Genomic DNA, 25,144 nt, shown 5'->3' with positions numbered 1-25,144 from the left:
TTGGAGTTGGGACTAAGGTCCAGGTTCTGTTGACTTTTAGGGACTGCATTTCTTCCTTCATCGCAGCCTGCCATTTGTCTTTGTCCTTTGATCTGTTTGCTTCCTCATAGCTATCAGGTTATGATCTTAGTACTTTAGCTCTAGCCATCAGTGCAGTGTAGATTAGATCAGCATATGACTATCTTGCCGGAGGTCTGATCTCTCTACGGGTCCTGTCTTTGGTTAGCTGATACTATGCCAGGGGTTCTTCTTGGGTTGGTTCAAAGTTCTCAACTGGTTCACCCTCATAGTCATGATCCAGGGCTGCCATTTCAGTTTCTTCATCAGGTTGAATGCTTGAGGGCTCCACCTCAATTTGTGTCCCTGCATTTGGTTCTTGACTCATAGGATCAATGTTAGAGGTACCTACATCAGGGTTAGTAGTTTTGCACGGAAAAATATTTTCATTAAAAATAACATCCCTACTGATTATTACTTTAACCTTTGGTGATGTTCTTTCCCATAATCTAAACCCCATAGTTCCTTCTTGATAACCGAGGAATACACACTTTAGTGACCTAGGTTCAAGCTTCCCTTCATTTGTGTGTGCATAGGCTGCACACCCAAAGACCCTAAGGTGGTTTAAGTTTGGCTTTCTTTTGGACCATCTCTCCTTGGGATAGATGAAACCTATTGCACTAGAGGGGCTTTTGTTACTAAATATGTTGTAGTGTTGAGGGCTTCTCCCCAAAAAGTCTTGGGTAATCTTGATGTGAACAGTAAGCATCTCATCTTTTCCAACAACGTTCTTTTCATTCTCTCAGCTACTCCATTTTGCTGAGGAGTTCCCCTGACTGTTCTATGTCTCAAAATACCCTGATCACTACAGTACCTATCAAACTCTGAGTTGCAGAACTTTAGCCCATTATCTGTCCTAAGGGCTTTAACTTTTTTGTCCACTTGATTCTTTACAAGGGTTTGCCAACTCTTAAGCCTTTCTAAAGCCTCATTTTTAGATCTAAGTAGAAATACCCAAACTTTCCTACTGTAGTCATCCACTATAGACATGAAATAGATGCTGCCCCCATGAGATTTTATCTTTTCAGGCTCCCAAAGATTAGCATGTAAGTATTCTAAGCAATTAGTGGCCTGGTGTGTCCCTCTATGAAAACTTAACCTATGCTACTTCCCCATTATACAAGTTTCACAAAACTTCAAATCACTAATGACATCCCTGCCAAACAACCCTTGTTTACTTAGAGTATCTAGACCTTTTTGGCTCATATGCCCTAACCTTAAATGCCATTTTTTAGTGTCTGTCAGATTTGTAGTAAGCAAACAATAAGAACAGTGAGCCCTACTTAAGATGTACAACCCATTCCTCTTTACCCTACTAAATACTATGCTGTTACCCTTATAGACATTTAAGCACCCATTTTCTGCCATATAACAACACCTAGATTCATCCAGGGTTCCTAGTGAAATCAGATTTCTCTTAAGATCTGGAATATATCTAACCTTAGTTAGTTTGACTAGTTTTCCATCATCCAGCCTCAAAGTTATACTACCAACCCCTTGAACCTTACATGCATTGTTGTTACCCATAAACACAGTCTCAAGGTCATTTGGCTCAAAATCTTGGAACCAATTTTTGTTTGGACTCATATGGAATGAGCAACCAGAATCCACCCATTCCCCTATAGTATCAACCTTAGACACTGTTAGGACCTCTGATTCTTCAATGCTATGTTTGGTGGTGGCTAAATTGCTCTCAGTGTTGGAATGTTTCTGTTTCCTAATCCACTCAAAATAGTTTCCACTCAAAATAGTTTTTCTTTAGATGACCAGTCTTATTGCAATAGAAACATTTCTGGGTTTCCCCTTTGGATTTATTTGTGTGTTTACTCTTCTTTTTGTTCCTAGGGCCACTGTCGCGATGAGGATTACTACCCACCTGACTAGTTTCTCCCTTACCCTTAACAAATAGGCTATTACCACTCCTCTTCTGAACTAACTCCCTAGCTTTTAACCCAGCAACAATTAAATCTACACTAGGTACAGTGCCAATGTACTGCAAAGTGTTATTTACTACCTGACATTCATCAGTAAAGGAATTTAAAAGAATCATGGCAAGGCTGGAGTCATTGAGTTCTTGATCAATGCCCTTGAGAACCAGGGTCATTTTCAAGAACTCATCAAGGTTCTCCTCAACAGTCTTATTACTATCCATTTTATACAAAAAAAGTGCACTTTTTAAGTATGCTAGATGAGGAGCTGATTGTAAAAAATAGAGAGATTCAAGCTTAACCCAGAGGCCGATAGGTGTTTCAAACCCATCGACCTTATGCAGCACACTGTCGGTAAGGTTCATGATGATTAAATTGTAGGCCTCTTCATCCACTTCGGCCTTCTTCTTTAGATTCTCCTCCGGCCACTTGGTGGAATCCTTCTCTAGCGTGATAGACACTTTGTTGTGGGACAACAAAGCTTTCATCTTCTTCCTCCAACTGCCAAAATCGATCTTCCCATTATATTGGGTGATCTCAACCCTAGTTGTACTCATGATTGAATGCGCTTGTTTTTGTGTTTGGTGATTACTAAATAGAACCCTAGAAAAAACCATTTCTCAAATTGATATCTCGAATTTACAGAATTTCTAATCCCAAGCCTATTAATCAAGAAATCCCTAGTTTATGACCAAACCCTAGATTTCGAAATCAAGAAACCCTAAGGGTTTGCTTGGGAGTTTTTTTTTCATTGGTTTTGGGGGATTTTTAATTAGACTGGTTTTGAAGTGTTTAAAAACCATTACTTGCCAGATTTTTAATGGGCTGGTTTTGACTGGTTAAAAAACCCCCCAAAACCAGTGTAATGTATTTTTGAGGGGTTTATAAAACACCCCAAATCGGGGTGCTTTGGCTGGTTTAAAAATTTTATCTCAAAAAAACCCCAATCCAGTAATAATCCCTTTGCTACACACAAATCTCTTGCTGCACACAAAGCTCGAGCAGTCCACCTAAAGCAATTGTGCATAATTATAGCATTGATGCAGCCAATCAAACTTAAAGTTAGGTAGCCACAATGTCTTCTCAAGAGTTCAACGAGAACCAACTCAGACTTCAACCCATTTCAGTTACCATGGGACTGTGTTGATTGATAAATGTGGAACTAGAATTCGGAAGGTGGGTAGTTAAGTACAATGCTGATTTTTTGGATACTTAAAATAGAATTACCAGGTCTTCATCCTTTACAAGTCATCAAAATTTCCTTCATCCTTAACAATCCTAGAAGCAAGAAGGCGTTTAACCTTAACAAATAAAATAAAGCGAAAGATAGACAAATAATGTCCTCTTGTTTGATTAGAGAGAAAGAAAATAAAAACAAATAATGTAGGCATTATTTGTATCAAAATTAATTCAGCAAAAGAGAGTGTGTTTTAACTTTGTTTGGTTGTGTTCGTGTGAAGAAAGCGAAAGATAGACAACATTGTAATTTACTGATATATACTTCTCTTTATTTAAATGTTTAAATTGAGGTATTTTTATGGGTATATATGTAAATTTATCATTTAAAAAAACTGTCAGAACTATTGGAAAATAAACTCCCAAGTACAGGTTGGGTGTTTTAAAAACTGCTACTAAAAACTCCTCAAAACCACTACGGTGGTTTACCCTCAAAACCTCTATGATGGTTTACCCTCATAACTGCTACCATAAAACTCCCAAGCATACCCTAAGGATTGACAACACTAACCGTGCTCTGATACCACTATTATGTAAATCCACAATCAATTCACTGCTAATCACACGCACAAACCAACAAATAACACACACCAAAGAATCAAGATCAAACCAATCACAAGAACACCAAATTTATCGTGGTTCACCTTTCCAGAATGGAAAAACTGCATCCACGTTGAGCTCTAGGAATTTTTAGGGCTTACTGTACTAGGAATCAGCTGTTATTACAGATTACAAAACAACTCTCAAAGATTCATCCAACGATCAATCTTTAACTCACTCAAAACTGGAATCCCTAGAGAGGACCTGACCCAGTCTCTCTAATCTTGAAGGAAACACTACCCTCACCCTAAGATTACACAGATTCACAACTTAAAGCAAGATTGACAAAAAACTCAAAACCACAAGAGCAAAAACTAATCTGTTGCACAAAGAGAAGAGAAGCAAAATGCGTTACTGTTGTGAAGAACTCTTCCTTTATCTAGTTGGACTTCATGGGCTAATTCTGGCCGTTAGATCTTCTTCATTTCAGAGGCTGAGATCAGCTCTCATTTGCATTGAAATGGCAGCGTATTTGATAAGTACGCATCTGCAGAAAACGTTGACGTTTTGGGCTTCATATATTAACATTCCAAGTTCTTCCCAAACCTTGAGGGGTCTTACAAGGGCCAAACTGTGAAAGGCATCCAAGACCTCAAACGCTACCTCATTGGTTTTGGATACTTAAATTACAATGATCAAACTGATGATTTTGATGATCCTTTAGAGTCTGCCTTGAAAACCTACCAGAAAAATTATAATCTCAAAGTCATCGGGATTCTTGACTCGGATACCATCAAAGAGATGATGATCAAAAGGTGTGAAAACCCTAATATTATTCATCACACTAGTTCAAACACAGCTGGTCATGAACACAAACATGGCCACAAGTCTGATAACTTCCACATGGTGGCTCATTATTCATTCTTTCAGTGAATGCCAAAGTGGCCTAGTGACAAGATTCATCTAACCTATAGTTTTCCTTCCGCCGTCCCAGTGATTGACTTGGAAGAATTGAGGTCAATCATCTCGCGAGTATTTCAAAAATGGGCGGATGTTTCCCAGTTCACATTCGAGGAGGCAACAGGAGGAGCACGAGCTGATCTTCAAATAGGGTTTTATAGAAGTGACCATGGAGATGGATCGCCATTTGATGGTCCAGGCAACGTTCTGGTTCATGCTTTTCAACCCAAAATTGGTTTGTTTCACTATGATGCTGATGAGAGCTGGAGCACTAATCCAAACTCAAACCAATTGGATTTGGAATCGGTGGCAGTGCATGAAATAGGGCACCTTCTCGGACTTGGACACAGTATGGATCGTAATGCCATTATGTTTTCAGAAATTCCAGCAGGAACCGTTAAGAGAGAGCTCAACCAAGATGACATCAATGGCATACGTGCTTTATACTCTTAACTAATTAATATTTATAGAGCTGAGGCTTTCGCCAATAGGAACATAACTACAGGTTTTCTGTTATTACTATAAAGCTATATTTACTGAAGAAATTAAGTAATAAATAGGTTGAAGCCGGATGGATAATCCGTAATTAACCCAACAAGTGGATGTAAGTTTCTTTCTTGGCAGTGCCATTCTCTTTTTGAAATAAATGGTAATTGTGAGTCTTTTTTACGTTAATTCCAGCTTATGTTCGGCAGAATGTTTTAAAAGACTAAAATAAAGTGTGAGAAACTGTGTAAAGTTTATATTAACTCTGACTGGCGAGTGGCAAAGGTGATGTCATGCTGATGTCAGCATGATGTAATAAAAATTTTAAACTATAATTAATAAATTTCTAAAGTAAATTCATTCAAATTCAAAATCTAAATAACCGGTTCTCTGACCTGGCCTAGTGGTCGAACTGCAATTCAATACTATTCCTGCCAATTTAATTCCAGATCAATTCGGTCTAATTACTAAAACATGTTTTAGTGATTCAATGAGTCAAATTATGGACTCTTTCTAATCTGGGTTTTAAAACCATGACACTAATACAAATCTATATACTCTTATTTATTTTAATTAGTTAAATACACAGAAAGCCAAATAGCTAAATTTGTAACTTTTATAAGGTACTTTCCTACATAAAACTCACATTCAATGGACATCCAAGGGTTATATTCTCCACTTGATCATGGAATATATTCTAACCTTTTTTTTGTTAGAATCTAACAATTTAATAAAACTTTCATCAACAAATTCACAATAATTACGCATAAGTATTCTCTATGTTTAATAATTCTATATTCAAAGGTACTTTCAAGCATAAACACGGAAAAGATGAACTTTTATGGAGTTTTATTTTTTAATAAATCGGTCTCAAGAGAACTAAATAGTAACGGGACAACACTTATTTATCTCGAAACATTAATTGCGCCACCAATTATTCCTAAATTTTAATTCGCTTTCAAACTGACACAAACTGTATTCCAAATCATGATTTTGACGCACTTTCCATGAGTCCAATAAATTTTTGGAGTATTTCAGCAAAGAAAAAATCAATATGAACCCTATTTAGAAAGAAACAACATTGAATATAGACATGAAGTATATATTCCCATGCATTAAAAAGACTAATATATTTTTCCATACAAGAGTATTTTTCAAAAGACTTATTAATCACAAAATACACTTCCAATTTTTCGAAGACTTTTCTGCTCATGTTTTTTAATTTGCTCTATAATTTATTAAAGTATGTTTAATTTGATTGCTATTTATCGTGGCTATTTGTTCCAAAGATTAATGGAGATGATCAGACTCTTTTTATATTTAATTTTTAACAAATTATTGAATAAAAACAAACAATCGTCCCCATGCATTAATAGTTATCGATCCCATCTCAACTATATTCCAAACCATGAGAGTTACTCACTCCAATAATTTATGAACAATTTCCACAAGCATGCAGTTGATTGATAAATATATACGAGCCTTATATGCAAGAGTTTTCTAAGTCTTTGTAGATTTCTAGATATTTAGATATCTTTTTATGAGTGATCGATATTATTATGACCTATTTAAAATGAAAATCCTGAAATAAGCAGTCAAAATGACACTGCAATTCTCAGCTATATTTGGACACTGTGTTAGCAAATGTTAGTTTCCCATATAGCTAGTAGAAAAATTCACTCCTCGAGGAGATTTCATTTTGGATTTAACATGATTATTTACCAAGTTTCAGATGATGGTAAGCATAAAAACTTAAATGACAAATATTTGTGGATTCAAATAGTTGCCAGGGCTTAACTATAGTCATCGATATCATTTATAATTTTTTTTTTCTATTAATACTAAATGTATAAACTTTTTCATATAAACTCATACATCCTAAAGTGAAAAAAAAAAAAAAAAAAAAAAAAAAAAAAAAAAAAAAAAAAAAAAAAAAAAAAAAAAAAAAAAAAAAAAAATAATTCATTAAATACTCAATAAATATAGATGAATGATGTGTCAATGAAAAAACATGTCATATATGTTAGATTGAATAAAATAAATTAAAAAAGAAACACACCTTTTTTTTTTTTTTTTTTTTTTTTAAATCAAGCTCAAGAAAACCAAATACAGTATTGTGATATTTATTCATTTTATTGCCATCATTAAATCCTTAATTAACTTTCAAATTGACCCAAAGTCTTTTCTTAAAGGATGATGGCGATTCTTCCAAATTCTTTCAAAATCTAGAGGGGTTTTATAAGGGTCAGACTGTGAAAGGCCTCCAAGACTTCAAACGCTATTTGTAAACGTTAAAATTTACAATTGAATTGAAGATTGAATCTTGTGAAGAGAGCCACTGACAACGTTGATGGACCTGCAGGGTGTCTCCTTGCGTCTCTGAGGGAGTTCAGCTGATGCGAGAGGATTGAAGTAGATCAGGGGTTTGGCGATAGGAGAATCAGGGCTTAATGGTGGTCTTTTCTCTCCCCTGATGAGGGAACTGGCCTCAGCTTATATAGTGAACCGCAGGGGCTCGAATCCTAGTAAGACTCTTGAGTCTTAGTTGGTAGGGGAACTCTCTTTTCGGAAAGAGATTAGATTATTTGCCTTTGTCTATCAAGGCTTTCCTCTTTGGGTGAGATACGTGACCTTGTCAGAAGAGGAATTTGGTTAGGATTCTAATCCTTGTTATAAATAGCTACGGGCGAATGGGCCGGACCCAGTTTAGCTTAACTCGGGGGTTGACCCAACTCATAGACCAGATAGTTCCCAAGGTATTCTAAACGTGAGTCCAATCGGGATTGAGCCAACGCTCTGGGCCGTCACTTATTACTGTTATGATTAAACCTCGTCAGGCCCAATACGAATTTTGGCCCATACACTACATCATTCAGTTTGGATACTTGAATTACGATGATCAAAATAACATCAATCTTAATCTTTTAGAGTCTGCCTTGAAAACTACCCGAAAAATTACAATCTCAAAGTCACCGGGATTCTTGACTCGGATACCATCAAAGAGATGATGATCAAAAGGTGTGGAAACCCTGATATTATTCATCACACTAACACAGCTGGTAATGAACACAAACACGGCCACAAGTCTGATAACTTCCACATGGTGGCTCATTATTCATTCTTTCAGGGAATGCCAAAGTGGCCTAGTGACAAGACTCATCTAACCTATAGTTTTCCTTCCGCCATCCCAGTGATTGGCTTGGAAGAATTGAGGTCAATCATCTCGCGAGCATTACAAAAATGGGCGGATGTTTCCCAGTTCACATTCGAGGAGGCAACAGGAGGAGCACAAGCTGATCTTCGAATAGGGTTTTATAGAAGTGACCATGGAGATGGATCGCCATTTGATGGTCCAGGCAACGTTCTGGCTCATGCTTTTCAACCCGAAATTGGTTTGTTTCACTATGATGCTGATGAGAGCTGGAGCACTAATCCAAACACAAACCAAGTGGATTTGGAATCGGTGGCAGTGCATGAAATAGGCCACCTTCTTGGACTTGGACACAGTATGGATCGTAATGCCATTATGTTTTCAGAAATTCCAGCAGGAACCGTTAAGAGAGAGCTCAACCAAGATGACATCAATGGCATACGTGCTTTATACTCTTAACTAATTAATATTTACAGAGCTACAGGTTTTCTGTTATTACTATAAAGCTATGTGTACTGAAGAAATTAAGTAAATAAATGGGTTGCAGCCGGATGGATAATCCGTGATTAACCCAAAAAGTGAACTTAAGTTTCTTTCTTGGCAGTGCCATTCTCTTGTTGAAATAAATTGTAATTGTATTAGTCTTTTTTGAGTTAATTCCAGCTTATGTTCAGCAAAATATTTTAAAAGACTAATATAAAGTGTGAGAAACTGCGTAAATTTTATATTGACTCTGATTTGATTCTGTGTTCAGTACGTAACGAAATCAAAGTAGGAAACAAGAAGTGAAGAGTGGTGCTGCATATACGAGATCTGCATATTATTCAACTTCATTTATTTAATTTAATTTTTATTCTAATTCATCCATTCTGTACCATTTCATAGTCGTTTCATACGAAAGACTATATAACTTTGTACATGTAGTATAATCAAAGGAGAAAGGGGATTGTTCGAATTTAAGTTTAATTTATCTTTTATCTTCTGCCGATATGAAATTTAATGTTTTTCATATGATCAAAGTTTACATTCTCTAGTACTTAATATGATACTTTCTTTGTCTGGGCGATTTGTTACTAATGGCTAAATGGGCATCATAAAAAATAAAAAAATAAGTCTATCAAAATGAAGAATGACCACACCAAGTCTTGTGAAGTGAATATTGGATAAGTAGCTTACACCAGATAAATGACGACATTAAAACCTGCTTCAAATTCGTCTAAAGAAATTTTCAATGCAGAAGTTCGAGTCAACACTGTATTAATGAAGCCTTCGAAACATGAGTAGTTTCGGTTGACTTATGGAAATAAGAATTCATATATTGTGAAGCTCTTTAGATGATCAAATGCCTAAAAGTCCTGAAGATGCTCTAATTTAAGCAGAGAATGAATTTATTTTCACAGATCATGGCATTGCTAACACATCTATATAAAGAAGCAAAACATTTTGCAAACCAGAACCTGACACCTCGACCATCATTTGGACTTCTTTCCCTGTTTCTTCTTGATAACTTCATCAATGTAAATTATACCCTTGCCTTTGTAACCTTCAGGAGGCTTGCAACTACGAACAGAAGCAGCAAACTGGTGCACCCTTTGCTTGTCAATTCCAGTGCAGCAAACTATATTGTTTTTGAAGCAGAAAACACGGACAGCAGGAGGAACAGTGAGTTCAACCTCATGACTGTACCCCAATTTCAGAAATAAGAGACAACCATCTGTTTCAGCTCTGGCTTTGTACTCAACACCTACAATCTTCAGAAAGTGAAAATTTTTGGCTTCCATCACAGTTTAAGCTAGTTAATCACATAATTGCCTTGAAATCAAACATAGAGAAGGCATTACAAACATTTCTAATCAGAAAAATAAAACCCAAGAAAGAGGTACTATTTTCAGTTCTCACCCATTAAAATTCATTGTGCGCAACTAGGAAGTTCCAATGTTGGAAAAACAAAAGATTTTCATTTCAACTTAAGCACAGCGAAAGCATCAAATGCTTAACATTTATACACTATCATATGCAATTGAGATTAGCGCACAGTTGTGTTTCATGCAGTAGGAACTAATACTAAGACCCAATCACTAGCAAAACTGGAATCATATGCAATTTAAAGTTACAAGACTGACCTCCTAACCAACTTACCAAAATTTAAGTTACTACTTTTTAGCCTCTACAAGCCACAAGGACAAAAAACCCAATTCTCAAATTAGCCTCAAGCTCACTAGGCAACCAAATTCACTCAGGAGATGCAAAATTCACATTTTGATCACTTAAAACATTACTTCCCAAGAACCCATTGACTAAAAGGCAAAGCAATAATGTTTCAAGCTATTTAACTAAAAAATAGCATATCAATCACTCATTATTGAAGTGCAATCTCTGTTGTTTTATCTATATCACATCAAAGTCAATTTCTAAGAAACTTACCCAACACAGAATTCATAGAAAACAAGAATACACAATAAAAGAAAATTACAAAAAACAAACTCAGGAATGTGTGGGAACCCATTAATGCCAGAACCTTTAAAAAAAAAAAAGCTATATTGTCCATGAGGCATAATGTCAAACGCCTGATGACCAACCTCGGATATCGTTATAATCAGGACAAATGTCTGTATCAGCAACATGCATAAATTAATACCAGAAAATCCGACGGTGTTACGCCAAAGAGTTGGATTGTGAACTAACGATAGATACACAAAGGTTGCGATTAGAGAGTTTGTTCTTCGTTGAAAGTTAAATTTGGAACTCACGAACTCAAGTGAAGTTGTAAGTCACACGAGTGAAGTTCTAACTTAGGTAACTCTCTGTTTTTGGGTTATAACATAATTGTCCCTAACCTTTGACGATACGGGTCCCAAAATTCCATAAACTAACACTTTAGTCCTAAGAGCAAAAGGCAAAAACAACTCAATGAAAAAGATTAAAGACTAAAAGAGTGACTTTTTGTGATTGGGACCAAAGTAATAGTTTTTAAAAGGGTGGAACCAGATAGTTTTATTATTTGTTGCATATAATAATAAATAAATGTGTCAAGTCGGTTCCGGCTGTGGCCTTGTGGGTACCGTAACCGGTAAATTTTTTTTCTAAAATTGAAGTAAATTTAAAGGGCACAAACCTATTTTGGGATATTAATTCTCTGATGAAATTAAACGGACGAAACATTGAAGGTGGAATGCAAAATTTGGCAACTATTTAAGCATAAAGGGAATGGACAGGGTAAAGTTAATCCTTCTTGTCCCATTTTGTCATGTAAACGAACATAATATATATATATTTTTTTGGGGCTAAAATCAGAGTAATTTCCTTCAACAAAATGAAAAATGATGACTCTTACATCCTTTCTCAACCATGCACATTAACAGTAAAAAGCATTAAAATCAGTGAGAGACCGTAGAGCCATAGTTGTTTTGTACCATTAGTCCTATGAAATCTAACCATTTGAAGCTGCAGATAAGGTAAACAGCATAAAAAAGGAAGGTTGGCGATCAAATGGAGATCGACAGGCTCAGTTATTTGCCAGACCCTTTAGTCCATTATATTCTCTCTTTGATGATTATCAAATACGCCGTCAAGATCTGTGATCTTGTAAAAACAAAAGGAAATATCTCTTGACATACATTCATAGTCTAAATTTCGACTTCAAAACCGAAACTAGGGTTTGCTTTAATGAATCCGTCCTCCATGTTTCGCATCACCACAAGCCCTTTAAACTCTTTAAACTGAGATTTTGTCAGGAAGGAGAGTGGTACAATGGTCAGGGGAGAAGAGTCTATTTCCATGCGTTAGAATATGCCAAATCACACGACCTTGAAGAGTTAGAAATTGATCTTTTCAGTTATTATCCAATCCTGGTTCAATTTTAGAACTTGAGGACGCTCAAGCTCGCTCATTGCCGCATCCTCTATGCAGGAAACTCTCCCTGAATCGCCTTGTTGAAAACGATAGAACTCTCATATTTTTATCAGTTCAAACAAAAAACACATTTATAATCTCATTTCCGATTTGGTAAATCTAGAAACTTGCTCTTATTTCGGTTTTTCATGACGGGTTTCCTAGCAGTCTTGGATATTTCTTCACCAAAGCTTGTTAACTTGACCATACCCAATTTGAACTATAACGGTTGTCGTAAAGATCCTACAAAGAATATAAAGGCTGTGATATTTGCACCAGGTCTGAAATACTTTTACTGCAAGTGTTTAATCCTGTAGAACTGCGTATGGATAAATGTCGAAATCTTGAAAGGCCAATGTTGAAATGATGTCATCTATTGTTCGGGAAGAATCATATTATTGGAAGCTACACAAACATTTTACTTATGAACTGTATGGCTGTGAGGCTCTCTTATGCAAAATCACTTAGTTTATCCTTAAAATTTTCTACGGTGAGTGCACATAAATATTGTCTTTAATATCCAAAAGACAATATTTTATAAAAGATTGTTGGTTCATGATTTTTTTTATATTTTATTTTTTTGAGTGATACACATTACGATTACTTAATATGAAACTTTACTTATCTGGGTGATTTGTTACGAATGGCCAAATGGGGCTTCTTAGTATCATATAGAAAATCAAGTAAAGGAAATGCGTTTGCTAATTGCCCATATAATTTTTATCACCAACCAAAATTGCTTTATTTTTTGGTTTGGGAAACTTTCAGTTGGGTGAAGTTATAAAACAGTGTGTCACTAGAAGATTGACCACACAAAGTCTTGTGAACCAAGCCAGTGTTGGACAAGTAGCTTACACAAGATAAATGCAATCACTAAAACCTGCTTCAAGTTCGTCTAAAGAAATTTTCAGTTTCAAAAGTTTGAGCCAACACTGTAATAATAAAGCCTTGGAAAGATGCACAGTTTTGGCTGACTTACAGAAAACAGAATCCATATATTGCGAAGCTATTTAGATTGTCAAATACCTAAAAGTCTTGAAGATGCTCTAATTTAAGCCGAGAATGAATTTAGTTTCACAAAATATGGTATTGCTAAATCATCTATATAAAGATGCAAAAACATTTTGCAAATAAGAACCTGGTACCTCAACCATCATTTGGACTTCTTTCCTTGTTTCTTCTTAATAACTTCATCAATGTATATTATACCCTTGCCATTTGTAAATTGCTGCAATATTTCTTTAGAAAATGAAAGAAATTTGGAGAAGTTATAAGGTCGTAAGATTATATATGGGTTAAATCTGTTGAAAGATTAAGAAATTATATAACTAAATTTGATATGTATCAAATAATGCAGTTTTTTTTAGAGCGACGCAAAATGTGCACGAAACGTACACGATATAATATAATATTTCTATTAATCTGCAAAAATTAGTATTTAAAGTTGACAATGTTGCATCTTTTACTTTCACTCAATTTCAATCCTACATCATTCAATTCTTAATTTCAATCCTATCTTAATTTTCAGTTGTCACTCATTAATTTTCATTGTGAGCAACTAGGAAATTCCAATGTTGGAAAAACAAATGATTTATTAGATTGACTTACAAATTAATTTCAAATTGGTGGAAAAAAGAAGTTACAATAATATTCGTTTGGGGATATTGCTCATCCAGCTTTCAACTTCAGCCCAGGTGGTTATGAACTAACAACCTTCCACTTTAGCTAACCTTAGGAAAATTCACGAAAGTCCCGATATTAATCCTTGCTTCTTTCATTTCCGTCCTAAGCAAGAAGCATTCTTAATTCAGCAAGAAAAAGAGAAGGAGAAGTTGCCTAAGAGTAGGGATGTACACGATATGATACGAGCCGAGTATTTCGATACTCAAGCTTGGTTCGTGATGAACAATGACAAGCTCGAGTTTGAGCCGAGCTTGAATATTAGTGTTCGAGCTCGAGCTCACAAGTCTTAAGGTGCACTCAAGCTCGAGCTCGATGGCTACTCGTGAACTAGAAAGAAGCTGCAACTCTGAAGGCAAAACTCGCCCATAATTCAACACAATCTTCCATTTCCAACACCAATAATCTTCCAAAACAACAATGAAATGACAAGTTTAAAGTTATTGGATGAAATATGCATTACAATTGTTTGATATATTTGTTTGATGTAAATATGTAATATGCATTTCTTGCATAAACACAAGTACAAGTGTACAACTACAAAAGGGTAGACACTAGACAATACACTCCATGAAGCTCTGTACAAACACATGAAGCTATATACAAACACAAAAGTACACTCCATGAAGCTATGTGCCATGTCCAAACACACGAAGCTATATACAAACACAAAAGTACTGTAATACTCACTCTCTAGCTAGAATACTCGGAAAATAACAGTAAAACTTGCAAAATATATATAAGAAAATATACATGTAGATGAGTATAAAATAATGGGCCTATAACTAATTTTTCTTTAAATAAAAATCTTTATAAAATATAATAAAGTCACAAAACATCAACTCGACAGTGTTGCCCAACCCTTCCGCTGCATGACGTTCCAAGTGACCGCATCTCTCCTATTACCTGCAAAAACATTGAAAACACCGGGGTGAGCACTAATTGCTCAGTAAGTAAACCCGCTATGCTACTCTTCTCTCTCCGTTGCTTAAATTCTGAATTTATTTCCTTACATCACACCTCTCTATTCTTCTCTGTTCTTTCTCTATTCTTTCTCTGTTCTTTTTCTATTCTTTCTCTATTTCTAATTTCTCACTACCCGTGATAATAGGCATGGTATCATGCATAGGTATGATGCAAATGCACAAATGCATATAATGTGTATTTTCTTTTATGTTTTTCTATTCTGTTTTTTGTTTCATTTCTCTGTATTTCTTTCTTTCTATTCTTTCTCTATTGTTTCTTTCTTTTTTTTATGTTCTTTCTTTCTTTCTATTCTTTCTTTTCTCTTCTTTTCTCTTCTCTTCTTTCTTATTCTCTTCTTTTCTTTCTATTCTTATTCTCTTCTTTTCTTTCTATTCTTATTCTCTTCTTTCTATTCTTTTCTTTCTTATTCTTTTCTTTTCTTTTCTTTTCTTTCTTATTCTTTGCCGATCGGACTCAGTTAAGGCATGGATTCGAAACCCTAGCCGTGTGAGTGAGTACAGTCCTCATCTACATGCACTCTTATGGACTGTACAAATTCTTCTTCTGCTTAGGCCACTCACTAAAGGCGGCATGCATGTAGGAATATTCTTCTGGGTACAGTCCTCATCCATATGTACTCTTACGGACTGTATAAATTCTTCTTCTTCTTAGGCTGCTCACTAAAGACGACGTGCATTAGAAATATTCTTCTGGGTACAGTCCTCATCCACATGTACTCTTATGGACTGTACACATTCTTCTTCTTCTTAGGCCGCTCACTAAAGGCGACGTACATGTGTGAATATTCTTCTTCTTGTCACTCACGGGTTCCCCATCGCAACAACCATCTTTTCTTTTATCTTTTTATACTTCTTTAGATAAAATTTCAGATTTGAACTTCTTTAATATTTCTCATTTCTTTCTATTTGTTCTTTAACTTTAATGTTCATTATTGCTCTTTAATGCTCTTATGAGTATGTATGCATGTATATGGGCTCATGCTTATTATTCTTTCTAAATTCACATGTTTGGATGCAATAATGCAATATGGAATGTGAAAATAACATTCTCTACCATCTACCAACTCATCTCAAGATATCAAATAATCATAATCATGTATGCACTTCTCTTTGACATTTCATCAAACAATTTATATGCACACATCAACTCTAATTGGCTACATTTCTACCTCTCTTCTAAGCCGCCAAAATTTGGAATAAAACACACCAAGATTAACATCAAACCTGTTCAGGATTCACACTCCATGAATTCTACTCCAATTTTTCCATAATTCATCCAAACTCTCATCAAACATCAAGTACACAAACACTACTTCTCATGGATAATTTCTAACCATCATTCAATATCATTCCATCAACAATTCTTCATATATAAGTATATACATGTATAAAAGAAATTCTCTACAATTCATCCAAACTCTCTTTCTCTTTGTTCTTTAATGTTCTCATATATGTATATGTGCATGGAAATATGCTCATTCTTTGCTATTCTTTCTAAATGCAAGTGCTCCAATGTGAGAATGCATTATGGCATATAAAGATATCATTATGGAACTAGTATTCTCTACCAACAACATTCCCATACTTGAAATCAATCATAGATTATTAGACTAAAAATAACTAATAAATTGGAGGTACTTTTGAGGTAGTCATTCTGCGCAAGTCATATTCAAGAAGGCATATCTCGAGTCATACATGTCAAATTGCTATGATCTTAGTCTCATTTTAAAGCTTAGAGAAAGGGCTACAACCTTTATGTTTAGGTCTTAACCCATTTTGATGGGTAAGATGCTCAAAAATCACTCAGAAGGTCACAGATTTGACAGGGCAACCATGGTAACATGTTTTCTCTTAGGATTTTCATCAAACAATTCATATGCACATGCTACTACCATATTGGCTACACTTCTACAACTCTCTAATTCAACCAAATTGTGAGCCAAAAAGTCACTGAATTGAGTATCAAACCTGGCTGAATTTATCACTTCTCTACACTCCAAAAATCTCAACACAAAATCTTCCACAACTTCACCAAATCATCACATAACCATACACTACTTCTCATGGCTAGAATTTATACATCAATAAACATAAAAAAACAGCCCATAATTCTCTCATACCATCACATACAAACTTGCACAAAAAATTCATTCAACAAAGTCTTGCTTAAATTAAGGTTCAAATTAGGTTTACATACCTTGAATTTGAGCAACTCCAACACTATACTCTCTCTTTGGTAGAATTCCGTCCTTCTCAAACCCTAAGCATATACAACCATAAGAATTCAAAACTTTAATATTTAATCTCACTTCTTGGTGCAAGAATCTTACCTTTGGATGCTTAAGATTGAAAAGCTATCAAAAGTTAGTCAAAATCCTATGAATTTCTTTGGAAATTTAATGAAGAAATTTGAGAGAATTTGGGTAGAGAATGGCTTGAATGAAGGGTAGAGTGGCTAGGGTTTCTCTTCTTCAACTTTTAATATCATAAAATAATATATATTTAGATTCCCATTTTACCCTTGCACTTTCTATGAAATTTCATCTATGTCCTTTAGTCAATTACAAGAATGCCCTCATTTTTATTATCTTCTCCATGTTATTCTATTTCTTTTCACTCCCCACTTTTTCAACTAATTATGAGTGAAAAGACCATTTTACCCCTAATGAAATTTTAGAGAATTTTCTTCACACTTGTTCAAGATAACTTTAATAAAATTCAACTACGGGTATTAGCGCATAAATAAGGCTACGTACCTTGATGTGGGCGTTACAAGTACACTCCATGAAGCTATATACAAACACAAAAGTATACTCCATGAAACTACATATAAAGACAAAAGAGCAGAAAACTAAAGCGAGAATTGCTATGATGATTTAGTGGTGAATGGTGATTGTTGTTATGAGGGATATTGTGATATTGCTGTGTTTATTTTGATTTGGTGAATGGTGATTGTTGTGTTGATTTTGATTTGGTGAATGGTGAATTGTTTTAAAGGTGAATTGCAAACATTTGATTTGCAAACTATTTGCTTCCTTTGTATTTACACTTTGTATTTACACTTTGCATTTACAATATTTTCAGGTGAGAGGCCTAGCTTTGGGTGGCTTTGGTGCCTTTCTTCTACTTTGGGAGGCTTTGGGTTTTTCTCTCCTGGTGCACTTCTAACATTACTTGCAATTCACCATGAAAACAAACAAATCAATAAACTAATAAAACCTTTAATGACAGGTGAAGCACTAAAAAAAACTATATATTTACAAACCTGCGGATATATGTTGGAGGGTCAAACAATCTACTCAATCCCTTCAGATGAATAGATAGGAAGGATAATCTCTAATGGTTCCTCATCCGTCTAAAACACATATAGGAAAAAATTAGAAAGTTTAAGTTAGAGTAAAGAAAAGTATATTCTAAATAAACGAGACATAGAACAATAATAATTTAAGGGTTAATTGAACTTACCTAGTCAACTTCTTTAGTCTGAAGAGATTGAGACACCAATCACCTCCAAATAGTAGTGCTTGCACTGTGTCTAGAGACATCGAGATCGGTAATTGTCAATAACTCTACTTCCCGCACTAAAGGTAGCTTCCGAAGCCACTGTGGTAATAGAAATGACAAGTATATCATGAACCACCTTACATAACACTGGATATTTCAAACTATTTGCTTGCCACCACTTTAAAGCATCGAACACCTCATGATCCACTTGACACTTATAACATGGCTCTTCCAAATAGGAATCTAGCTCCGATTTTTTCGGGGCAACAATTTCAGTTACCCCCATATAATTCATTATATCTGACCAACTAGAAGAGTCATCATCCGTATTCGTCCCACTCCTACTCCTACTCCTACTCCTACTCCTATTCCCACTCCCACTCCCACTCCTACTCCCCCTAACCTGCCTGGTTGCGGGCATACGTCGAATGACAGATGATTGACTGTCGGCCACATATTCCCTGTACAACTAGTACAAGGCATCCCGAATTGTTGTAAAATGAGCTCGTGCTTCAAGATCACCATAAATCTTGGGGAAAGCATAGTCCAACACTCTCATTTTGCACCTAGGGTCCAGAACAGCAGCTATAAACATCAACAAATTGCACTCTCCCCAATATTTATCAAATTTCCCTTTCATCTTCCTCACCATGGTCTTCACAAATTCATTTTCATCCTTAGCATGTTTATCCAACAAAACTTTCACCTTACAAAGCTCTGCAAGAAATATATTTGATGTTGGATATTCAGACCCTGAAATGATGTTAGTGGCAACATTGAAAACTTTCAAAATTTCACAAACTCTCTCTATTTTATCCTAATCTTCATCAAAGGGACAAGAAGTGAAACGTTGGTCTCTTTCAAAGTATCTTGGAAACACCCTTTGGAATTTTAGTGCAGTTGCCAACATTTCATAAGTTGAGTTCCACCTCGTTTTACAATCCAACATCAACTTTCTGTGAGGCAAATACAATTGTCGCACAATTTCTGAAAAGATTTTTAGTCTACTCTCCAATTGATTGATGTAGTAGACACTATCATAGACGTTTTTGATAATGTGCCTAATCTGATTAAGACCTTGCACCATTATATTTAATATGTAGGTGCAACACCTTACATGAAACAACTTTCCCCTACAAAGAAGCTTCTTGGTTATAGAAAAAATTTCCTTCAGAACCTTGATTGCCATGTCATTAGTGGACACATTATCAACTGATATCGTGAAGACTTTGTTCTCAATTCCCCATTCGCGCAAATAGTTAAACATGCTATCAGCAATCTAGACACCACCGCGAGGAGGCGATAAACAAACAAAATTGAGCACATGTTTTTTCAACCTCCAACTAGTATCTATCCAATGCCCCATCACAACCATGTACTCAGGTTTTTGATTACTTGAATTCCGCAGATCAGTAGTCAAACTAACTCTATCAATATTCTTCAAAACAACCTTCAACCTCTTCTTTTCCATTTCATACACCTTCTAACAATCATTTTTACTTGTGAAGTGTGATATTTTTTCCCAACCAGGCGTCTTATATTTTAGCAAATTATTAAAACCCTCTTGCTCGACAACTCTGAATGGGTGATCATGCAAAACACCCATTGCGCTACTAGTTCCCTCATCCGAGCTATCTTAAACTTCCCACCTATAAGAGAAGGCAGTGAACTACCTGCCGCCATTGCATTTGTAACTGGAAAGTTCAACTGTTGTTGCTGATTATTAAAAATCCTTCACCGTAGACACCCCTTCAAATGTCTAGCAATTGAGTAGTGCTTCTAGTTGCATTAATGGACAATTTGGCCGTAGAATGGATGCATTTTGCCTTCTTCGTATTGTCGGGTTGAAGAACCTCTCTAAATTCTGCCCAAACAGGAGATGTCTTCGCTCTTTTCTTCCTTTGGAATGGGTTATTAATATCATCATTTTCTTCTTGAACAACCGGACTAGTACCACAAGTTGCACTTATAGTTGGATCTGGAGTACTTGTTAGGGTTTGAACTAGCGAATTTGAGTTAATCAATAAGGGTCGGCTACTAGATGAGCCTTCCATACCTATAATGGAAGAATAAAGCAACTATTAGTATTAGTATGAAATATAAAAATCAAGCAACTATATATGTAATTGAATGCTTTTCAACCTATTAAAGTAGAAGAATAATGTGAGTGTAACGTGACTAATAGGAACCCCGATTGTTTCCACTTCCATAATTCAATGACTAATGCAAAATTGATTTTTTCAAATCTCAACCAGCCAAGTAGATTACACTATATCAGTAGACTTACAATTTCCCCCTAAACGCAAACTTTCAACTTCAACACCTAGATGATGCAAAACCAAACAACTAAAACTGCAAGTCTGCAACCAATATCATCCAAAATGACATAACAATGAAAAAGCATCCAAAATCCAAACTTTCAACTCCAGCACAAAGATAATGCAAAACCAAAATTGCAACTTACAAAATAATAATAATTAACAAATGCATTTAAACTCACTTAACAACTAGACGTGGGTCAAGATCGAGAGCTTTAGCACGATGGAGACAGCGAATGGTAGTGGAGAAGTCGTTAGCTACGGCAATGTGACTAATTTACGAAAATGGTTTTGAGTTGTGAATGGGATGTTTGGGTATTTTAGAGCTAAGGAAGCTACTGGAGAGTGTAGACGACCATGACGGTGTATGGCAACGACAACGGCAGAGTCATCATTGGCAACGACATAGGGGAGAGATTTGATTTCCAATGTTAGGGACGTAGGGTTCACTTCACAATGAAAAATCCCAAATCGATTTGGGTTTATTTCTGAAGTGTGAATGGGTATTGTTTGTCATTTTTACAACTTGAAAATAAAATGAAGTTTAAAATCTTGGAAATTGGTCCTCCGAGCTCGCTGAAGCTCGCGAGCCTAATGAGTCGAGCTTTTCCTGGATCAAACTTGGCTTGATCCCCTTCAAGAGCCACTCTAGCTCAAGCTCGACTCGATTGGCTCCAAGTCAAGTTAGAGCTTTTGACGAGCCGAGCTCAAGTAGCTCGCGAACTACTCGACTCATGTCTCATCCCTGGCTAAGAGTGAGTGAGTGACTTAGCGAGTTGGCTAGTTGTTGTGAGCGAGTCTAACACAAGGTTGGTGGTTTAAAGTTTACCTGCCCCGCTTTCTCTAATTACTCTCTCTTTCGCGTTTCTGTATAATTGTATATGCATTTGTTTTAATTAAGTTTGTGAAGTTTTTTTATGTTTGGTTGAATGCTCTATTTGTTTATTAAGAAAATGAGGAAAGAAGCCAGAGTGTTTACTGAGAAAATGGAGGAAAGAAGACAGAGTAGTTAAAACTTGATTAATCTAGAAGTAGTAATGATCAAAATTTTCCAAGAAATTGTATGTAAATTTGTCAATGCTTGAAACTTGTGTTTTAAAACTCAGCCTGGCCTGACCGATTTAACTGGGACCCAGGGCCTTCACCGAGCCAAGTAACCTGTTTCAACTATTCATGGCAAACCCTATAAAGGAGGACAACGATCAATGAGTATGCAGTGGCGGGGATGTTGGGGGTTTTGGAGAGGAAGGGTTGGTTAGTCGAAAGGTGGCAACAAAGGTGATTTTCGGTGAGTGAGACGATTGGAAATTGCAAAAATTATGCAGCTAAAACAGTGGGTTGTTGTTGGGTTTTGGTGAGGTGAACGAGGTTGGGGTGAGATGGGTTTGGGTCAAGAGGTTGAGGGGAGTGCTCTCATGGTGATGGTGATGGCGAGTGTGCAACAACAAATCTAATTTCACCCAAACACAAGACCAAACAGATGCACACAAAAATAGGCAAAATAGGTAAGGATCAACTAAAGCAACTTATCAGAACAAGCTTTGAAACCAATTGTTAGAGTTGGTTAACTCACTTTGGTGGTTGGTTACCCATTTTAAGTGCAGCGGAATACTTTTGCCAAGTTGATTAGGAGATTTTAGATTAAAACATATCTTCCACAAGTGCATAAAGTAAAGAACACAATCATACACATGGTTCTGCTAAAATCCACTTTTAGCCTACATCCATAGGACCTTGTCCAGATTGAAACAATCCACTAAGTTAAAAAACACATTACAAGATAATGTTCAAAGTTGATCTAAGATATAGTAAAAAGAACTCCTTATTCAACTTTACACTTAGCACCACACTCTGAATCCTTAACGGGTTGAAACTCTTTGGACCTTCTTCACACTGGAAACACACCCGAGAACAACTTGTAAACCACCCAAGCTTCAAGCACCAACGCCACACATCAACATCACCAAAGGAACCACATTCCAAGAGCCATCAAGATAATGGATGAAATGGTGAGGTTTTGGCACAAAAGAAATGGACCTATGAACCTTTGAAGAAAAATAAACTCTAAGGAAATTTCATAGTACAAAGAAGAATAAAATGATCAAAAGGTTAGATTCATACACACAAGAAAGGGTATTATATAATGTAGGGTTTCTTGCTCTACACTATTGTGCCACGTCATCCAACAAAGGGCTGACCCATGTTTGTCCAAATAAGGAAAGTATTCCTTCTTTTGGTTTGGACCACAAAACAAACCGGGAAAAACATCTTTATTCCCTAGGACCACATAAGGATAAAATGAAACTTGTAAAAGGTCTTAAAAAGGTAGCAACAAAGATAAACAAATATCTTTGCTAATTTATCAAACATACAACTCGTGCTAGGTCGCAAATATCTAAAGTGATTGTGCAAGCACAAATTGTTGTGCACACACACTCGATACGAAACAAGCCAAGACACAAGTCTAGAAGCCAGTGTGCACACATAAGACATAAGAAACAAGCCAAATCATAAGATTGGTAACCAGTGTGTACACATAACTGTTGTGCACACACAAGTCATAAGTTTCACAAACAAGAATATTCTACATTCTCCCCCTTTGTCAAACTTATGAACAAAGAATATAAACTAAAGAGATCAAGAGCAAACCTATCTCAATCAAACAATCAAACATGCAAATCGTTAAGAATCAAACATACATAAAAAAGCAACACAACACAACGTTGGCCAATAAACCAACAAGGCAATATAATTGAAACAAAAAAAAAAAAAAAAAGGCTCTGAAAACAAACCAAATACAACATAAAAAAACAACTCTCCCATGAAGAGATAACAACAGATCAATTTAGTAGTTCAACAATAAACAAAAAAATATCAAAAGTTTATCAAAATAAATAACTAAAAAGTCACTCCCCCATACTCCATACCTACTCCCCCTCTTTTTTCATATGTTTGAACGAAGTCTTGATGATTTTCGAGAGGGAACAGATGAGTAATGAACTTTCCTCTTGACTCTTTTCTTGGGAGAAGCAATAATGGTGACATGTGAGTCCTCCACTTGAACATCAAAAACAGCAGTGGACGTTGTCTCAGCAACATCTCGTGAGGATTCTTCTTGGACAAGAGGGGTGTTTTCTTTGACAAGAGGAGGGGCATTTTCTTCGGAATACAAAGGAGAGACATGTTCTTCTTCGGAGTGCTGTTTACTTTCATGTGCAGCTACATCTTTGGAGTGCTCATCACCTTCATGAGCAGATTCTTCTTCTTGGGCCACAACAGTAGGAACAACAAGAGCAGTAGGGACAGTAACAGGAACATCAAGAACTATAGTAGGTTCAGTTTGAATAGGGGAAGCATAATTTTTTTGTGCTTTCTTCATTATATTCTCCATTTGGTCCAGTCGATCATTGAAGGAGAAGTGCATTTCCTTCACATATTAGAGAACATTCTCCATAGACATTTCCAGGTCCTGCATTGCATCAAACAACTTGAACTGCCAAGTGTTAGTGCATAAATGTTTAGTAGTGGAAGAAGATGGAATGTTCCTTGATGGCGGTCTAAGAGACTTCTTGGTGACAATCTTTAGTTTTAGCACGGGCTCCACTTCATAGAAATTTGGTTTGTAAGTGGCAATGATCCTATGGATAAGGGATGGGAAAGGAAAAATCTGAAAGGCTTGTGTGGATTGAGCAGCCACCCTAATGCTTGAAAGAAAACATGAAAAGGTGGCGGAAAATGTCGATTGGAAGCATGTAAACAAGACATGCATGTAAACATATGGATTAATAGGATTCAAAAACCGTAAATAAAGCATAAAAACATTATACCTTCTCCTAGTGCTTAGGTTTGATGAAGCCAAGATTCAAAAGGATGAATCCTCCTCACTTTAACACCACCTTGAGAGAATGAGAGTGTGGCCGAACCTAAGAGAGAGAGCTTGTTTTTCTTTTGAGTGAACAAAATGAACACTTAACCTAAAATGCAACCATTTGCATTTATATATACATGGGTCATTTTGCAATTAGTTGTTTTTTCACTTGCATGCTCCAATAAAATCTTATTCTAAAAGGAGCCCAAGCATTTATTAATTTGCCCTTTGAATAATCAATATTATTCAAGGGCCCATGTAAACTAAACTAGTTTACATTAACAACCCATAAGTTTACCCTTTTGCCCTTTAACTATTAAAAGGTTATTTTAATTCGTCTCATTTATCTTAACACTTTAAGATATAATAATTAAATACAATTAATTATTGCTTGACCATTTTAACCTTTAAAATGTCACTAATAATTTTCTTTGTAACTATTACCATAGAAATCCCGTCATTGCCCTCGTAAGGTGCTAGCCCTCTTCGAATAATCATTTCTCTCTCTTATCCTTCTTTAACTTCTCAAGGCTATTGGT

At 35.8% G+C, this 25,144-nt stretch overlaps 5 protein-coding genes across 5 annotated transcripts; 2 read left to right on the top strand and 3 right to left on the bottom strand.

The window, feature by feature from the left end:
• Nucleotides 1-669: 669 nt before the first annotated feature.
• Nucleotides 670-2,542, bottom strand: LOC116107700. Its single transcript, XM_031393990.1, has 3 exons — nucleotides 1,934-2,542; nucleotides 1,498-1,767; nucleotides 670-1,161 (listed from the first exon to the last, which is right to left on the bottom strand). Exons 1-3 carry the CDS (start codon nucleotides 2,540-2,542, stop codon nucleotides 670-672), a joined length of 1,371 nt encoding a protein of 456 aa, XP_031249850.1.
• A 1,625-nt stretch (nucleotides 2,543-4,167) lies between these two features.
• LOC116107699 (metalloendoproteinase 3-MMP-like) lies at nucleotides 4,168-5,174 on the top strand. The gene is given in 2 exon segments (XM_031393989.1): nucleotides 4,168-4,230; nucleotides 4,356-5,174. Coding segments are annotated over 2 exon segments (882 nt in total).
• Nucleotides 5,175-8,026: 2,852 nt separating this feature from the next.
• Nucleotides 8,027-8,817, top strand: LOC116107698 (metalloendoproteinase 1-like). Its single transcript, XM_031393988.1, is given in 2 exon segments — nucleotides 8,027-8,147; nucleotides 8,150-8,817. Coding segments are annotated over 2 exon segments (789 nt in total).
• A 1,013-nt stretch (nucleotides 8,818-9,830) lies between these two features.
• LOC116107695 (60S ribosomal protein L6, mitochondrial-like) lies at nucleotides 9,831-10,139 on the bottom strand. The gene has a single exon (XM_031393986.1). The coding sequence runs from the start codon at nucleotides 10,137-10,139 to the stop codon at nucleotides 9,831-9,833; it is 309 nt and encodes a 102-aa protein (XP_031249846.1).
• An 8,749-nt stretch (nucleotides 10,140-18,888) lies between these two features.
• LOC116107697 (zinc finger BED domain-containing protein RICESLEEPER 2-like) lies at nucleotides 18,889-19,890 on the bottom strand. Its single transcript, XM_031393987.1, has 2 exons — nucleotides 19,815-19,890; nucleotides 18,889-19,172 (listed from the first exon to the last, which is right to left on the bottom strand). The coding sequence occupies exons 1-2, from the start codon at nucleotides 19,888-19,890 to the stop codon at nucleotides 18,889-18,891; spliced, it is 360 nt and encodes a 119-aa protein (XP_031249847.1).
• Nucleotides 19,891-25,144: the final 5,254 nt, after the last annotated feature.

The sequence above is a fragment of the Pistacia vera genome, unplaced genomic scaffold (assembly GCF_008641045.1).
Source record: "Pistacia vera cultivar Batoury unplaced genomic scaffold, PisVer_v2 Contig546, whole genome shotgun sequence".
NCBI classification, from domain to species: Eukaryota; Viridiplantae; Streptophyta; class Magnoliopsida; order Sapindales; family Anacardiaceae; genus Pistacia; species Pistacia vera.
This window is presented reverse-complemented; position numbering and strand designations above follow the sequence as displayed.

Excerpts from the sequence above, each read along its gene's own strand:
- LOC116107700 (XM_031393990.1), bottom strand. The coding sequence starts at position 2,542 with ATGAGTACAACTAGGGTTGAGATCACCCAATATAATGGGAAGATCGAT. Across the intron at positions 1,768-1,933 it reads GTAAGGGAGAAACTAGTCAG|AAACATTCCAACACTGAGAG; the intron begins GTGGGTAGTAAT and ends ATTAGGAAACAG. Across the intron at positions 1,162-1,497 it reads AACTAGTCAAACTAACTAAG|CATAGGTTAAGTTTTCATAG; the intron begins GTTAGATATATT and ends ATGGGGAAGTAG.
- LOC116107695 (XM_031393986.1), bottom strand. The coding sequence starts at position 10,139 with ATGGAAGCCAAAAATTTTCACTTTCTGAAGATTGTAGGTGTTGAGTAC.
- LOC116107697 (XM_031393987.1), bottom strand. The coding sequence starts at position 19,890 with ATGGAAAAGAAGAGGTTGAAGGTTGTTTTGAAGAATATTGATAGAGTT. Across the intron at positions 19,173-19,814 it reads TACTGATCTGCGGAATTCAA|GGTCTGAATATCCAACATCA; the intron begins GTAATCAAAAAC and ends ACATCATTTCAG.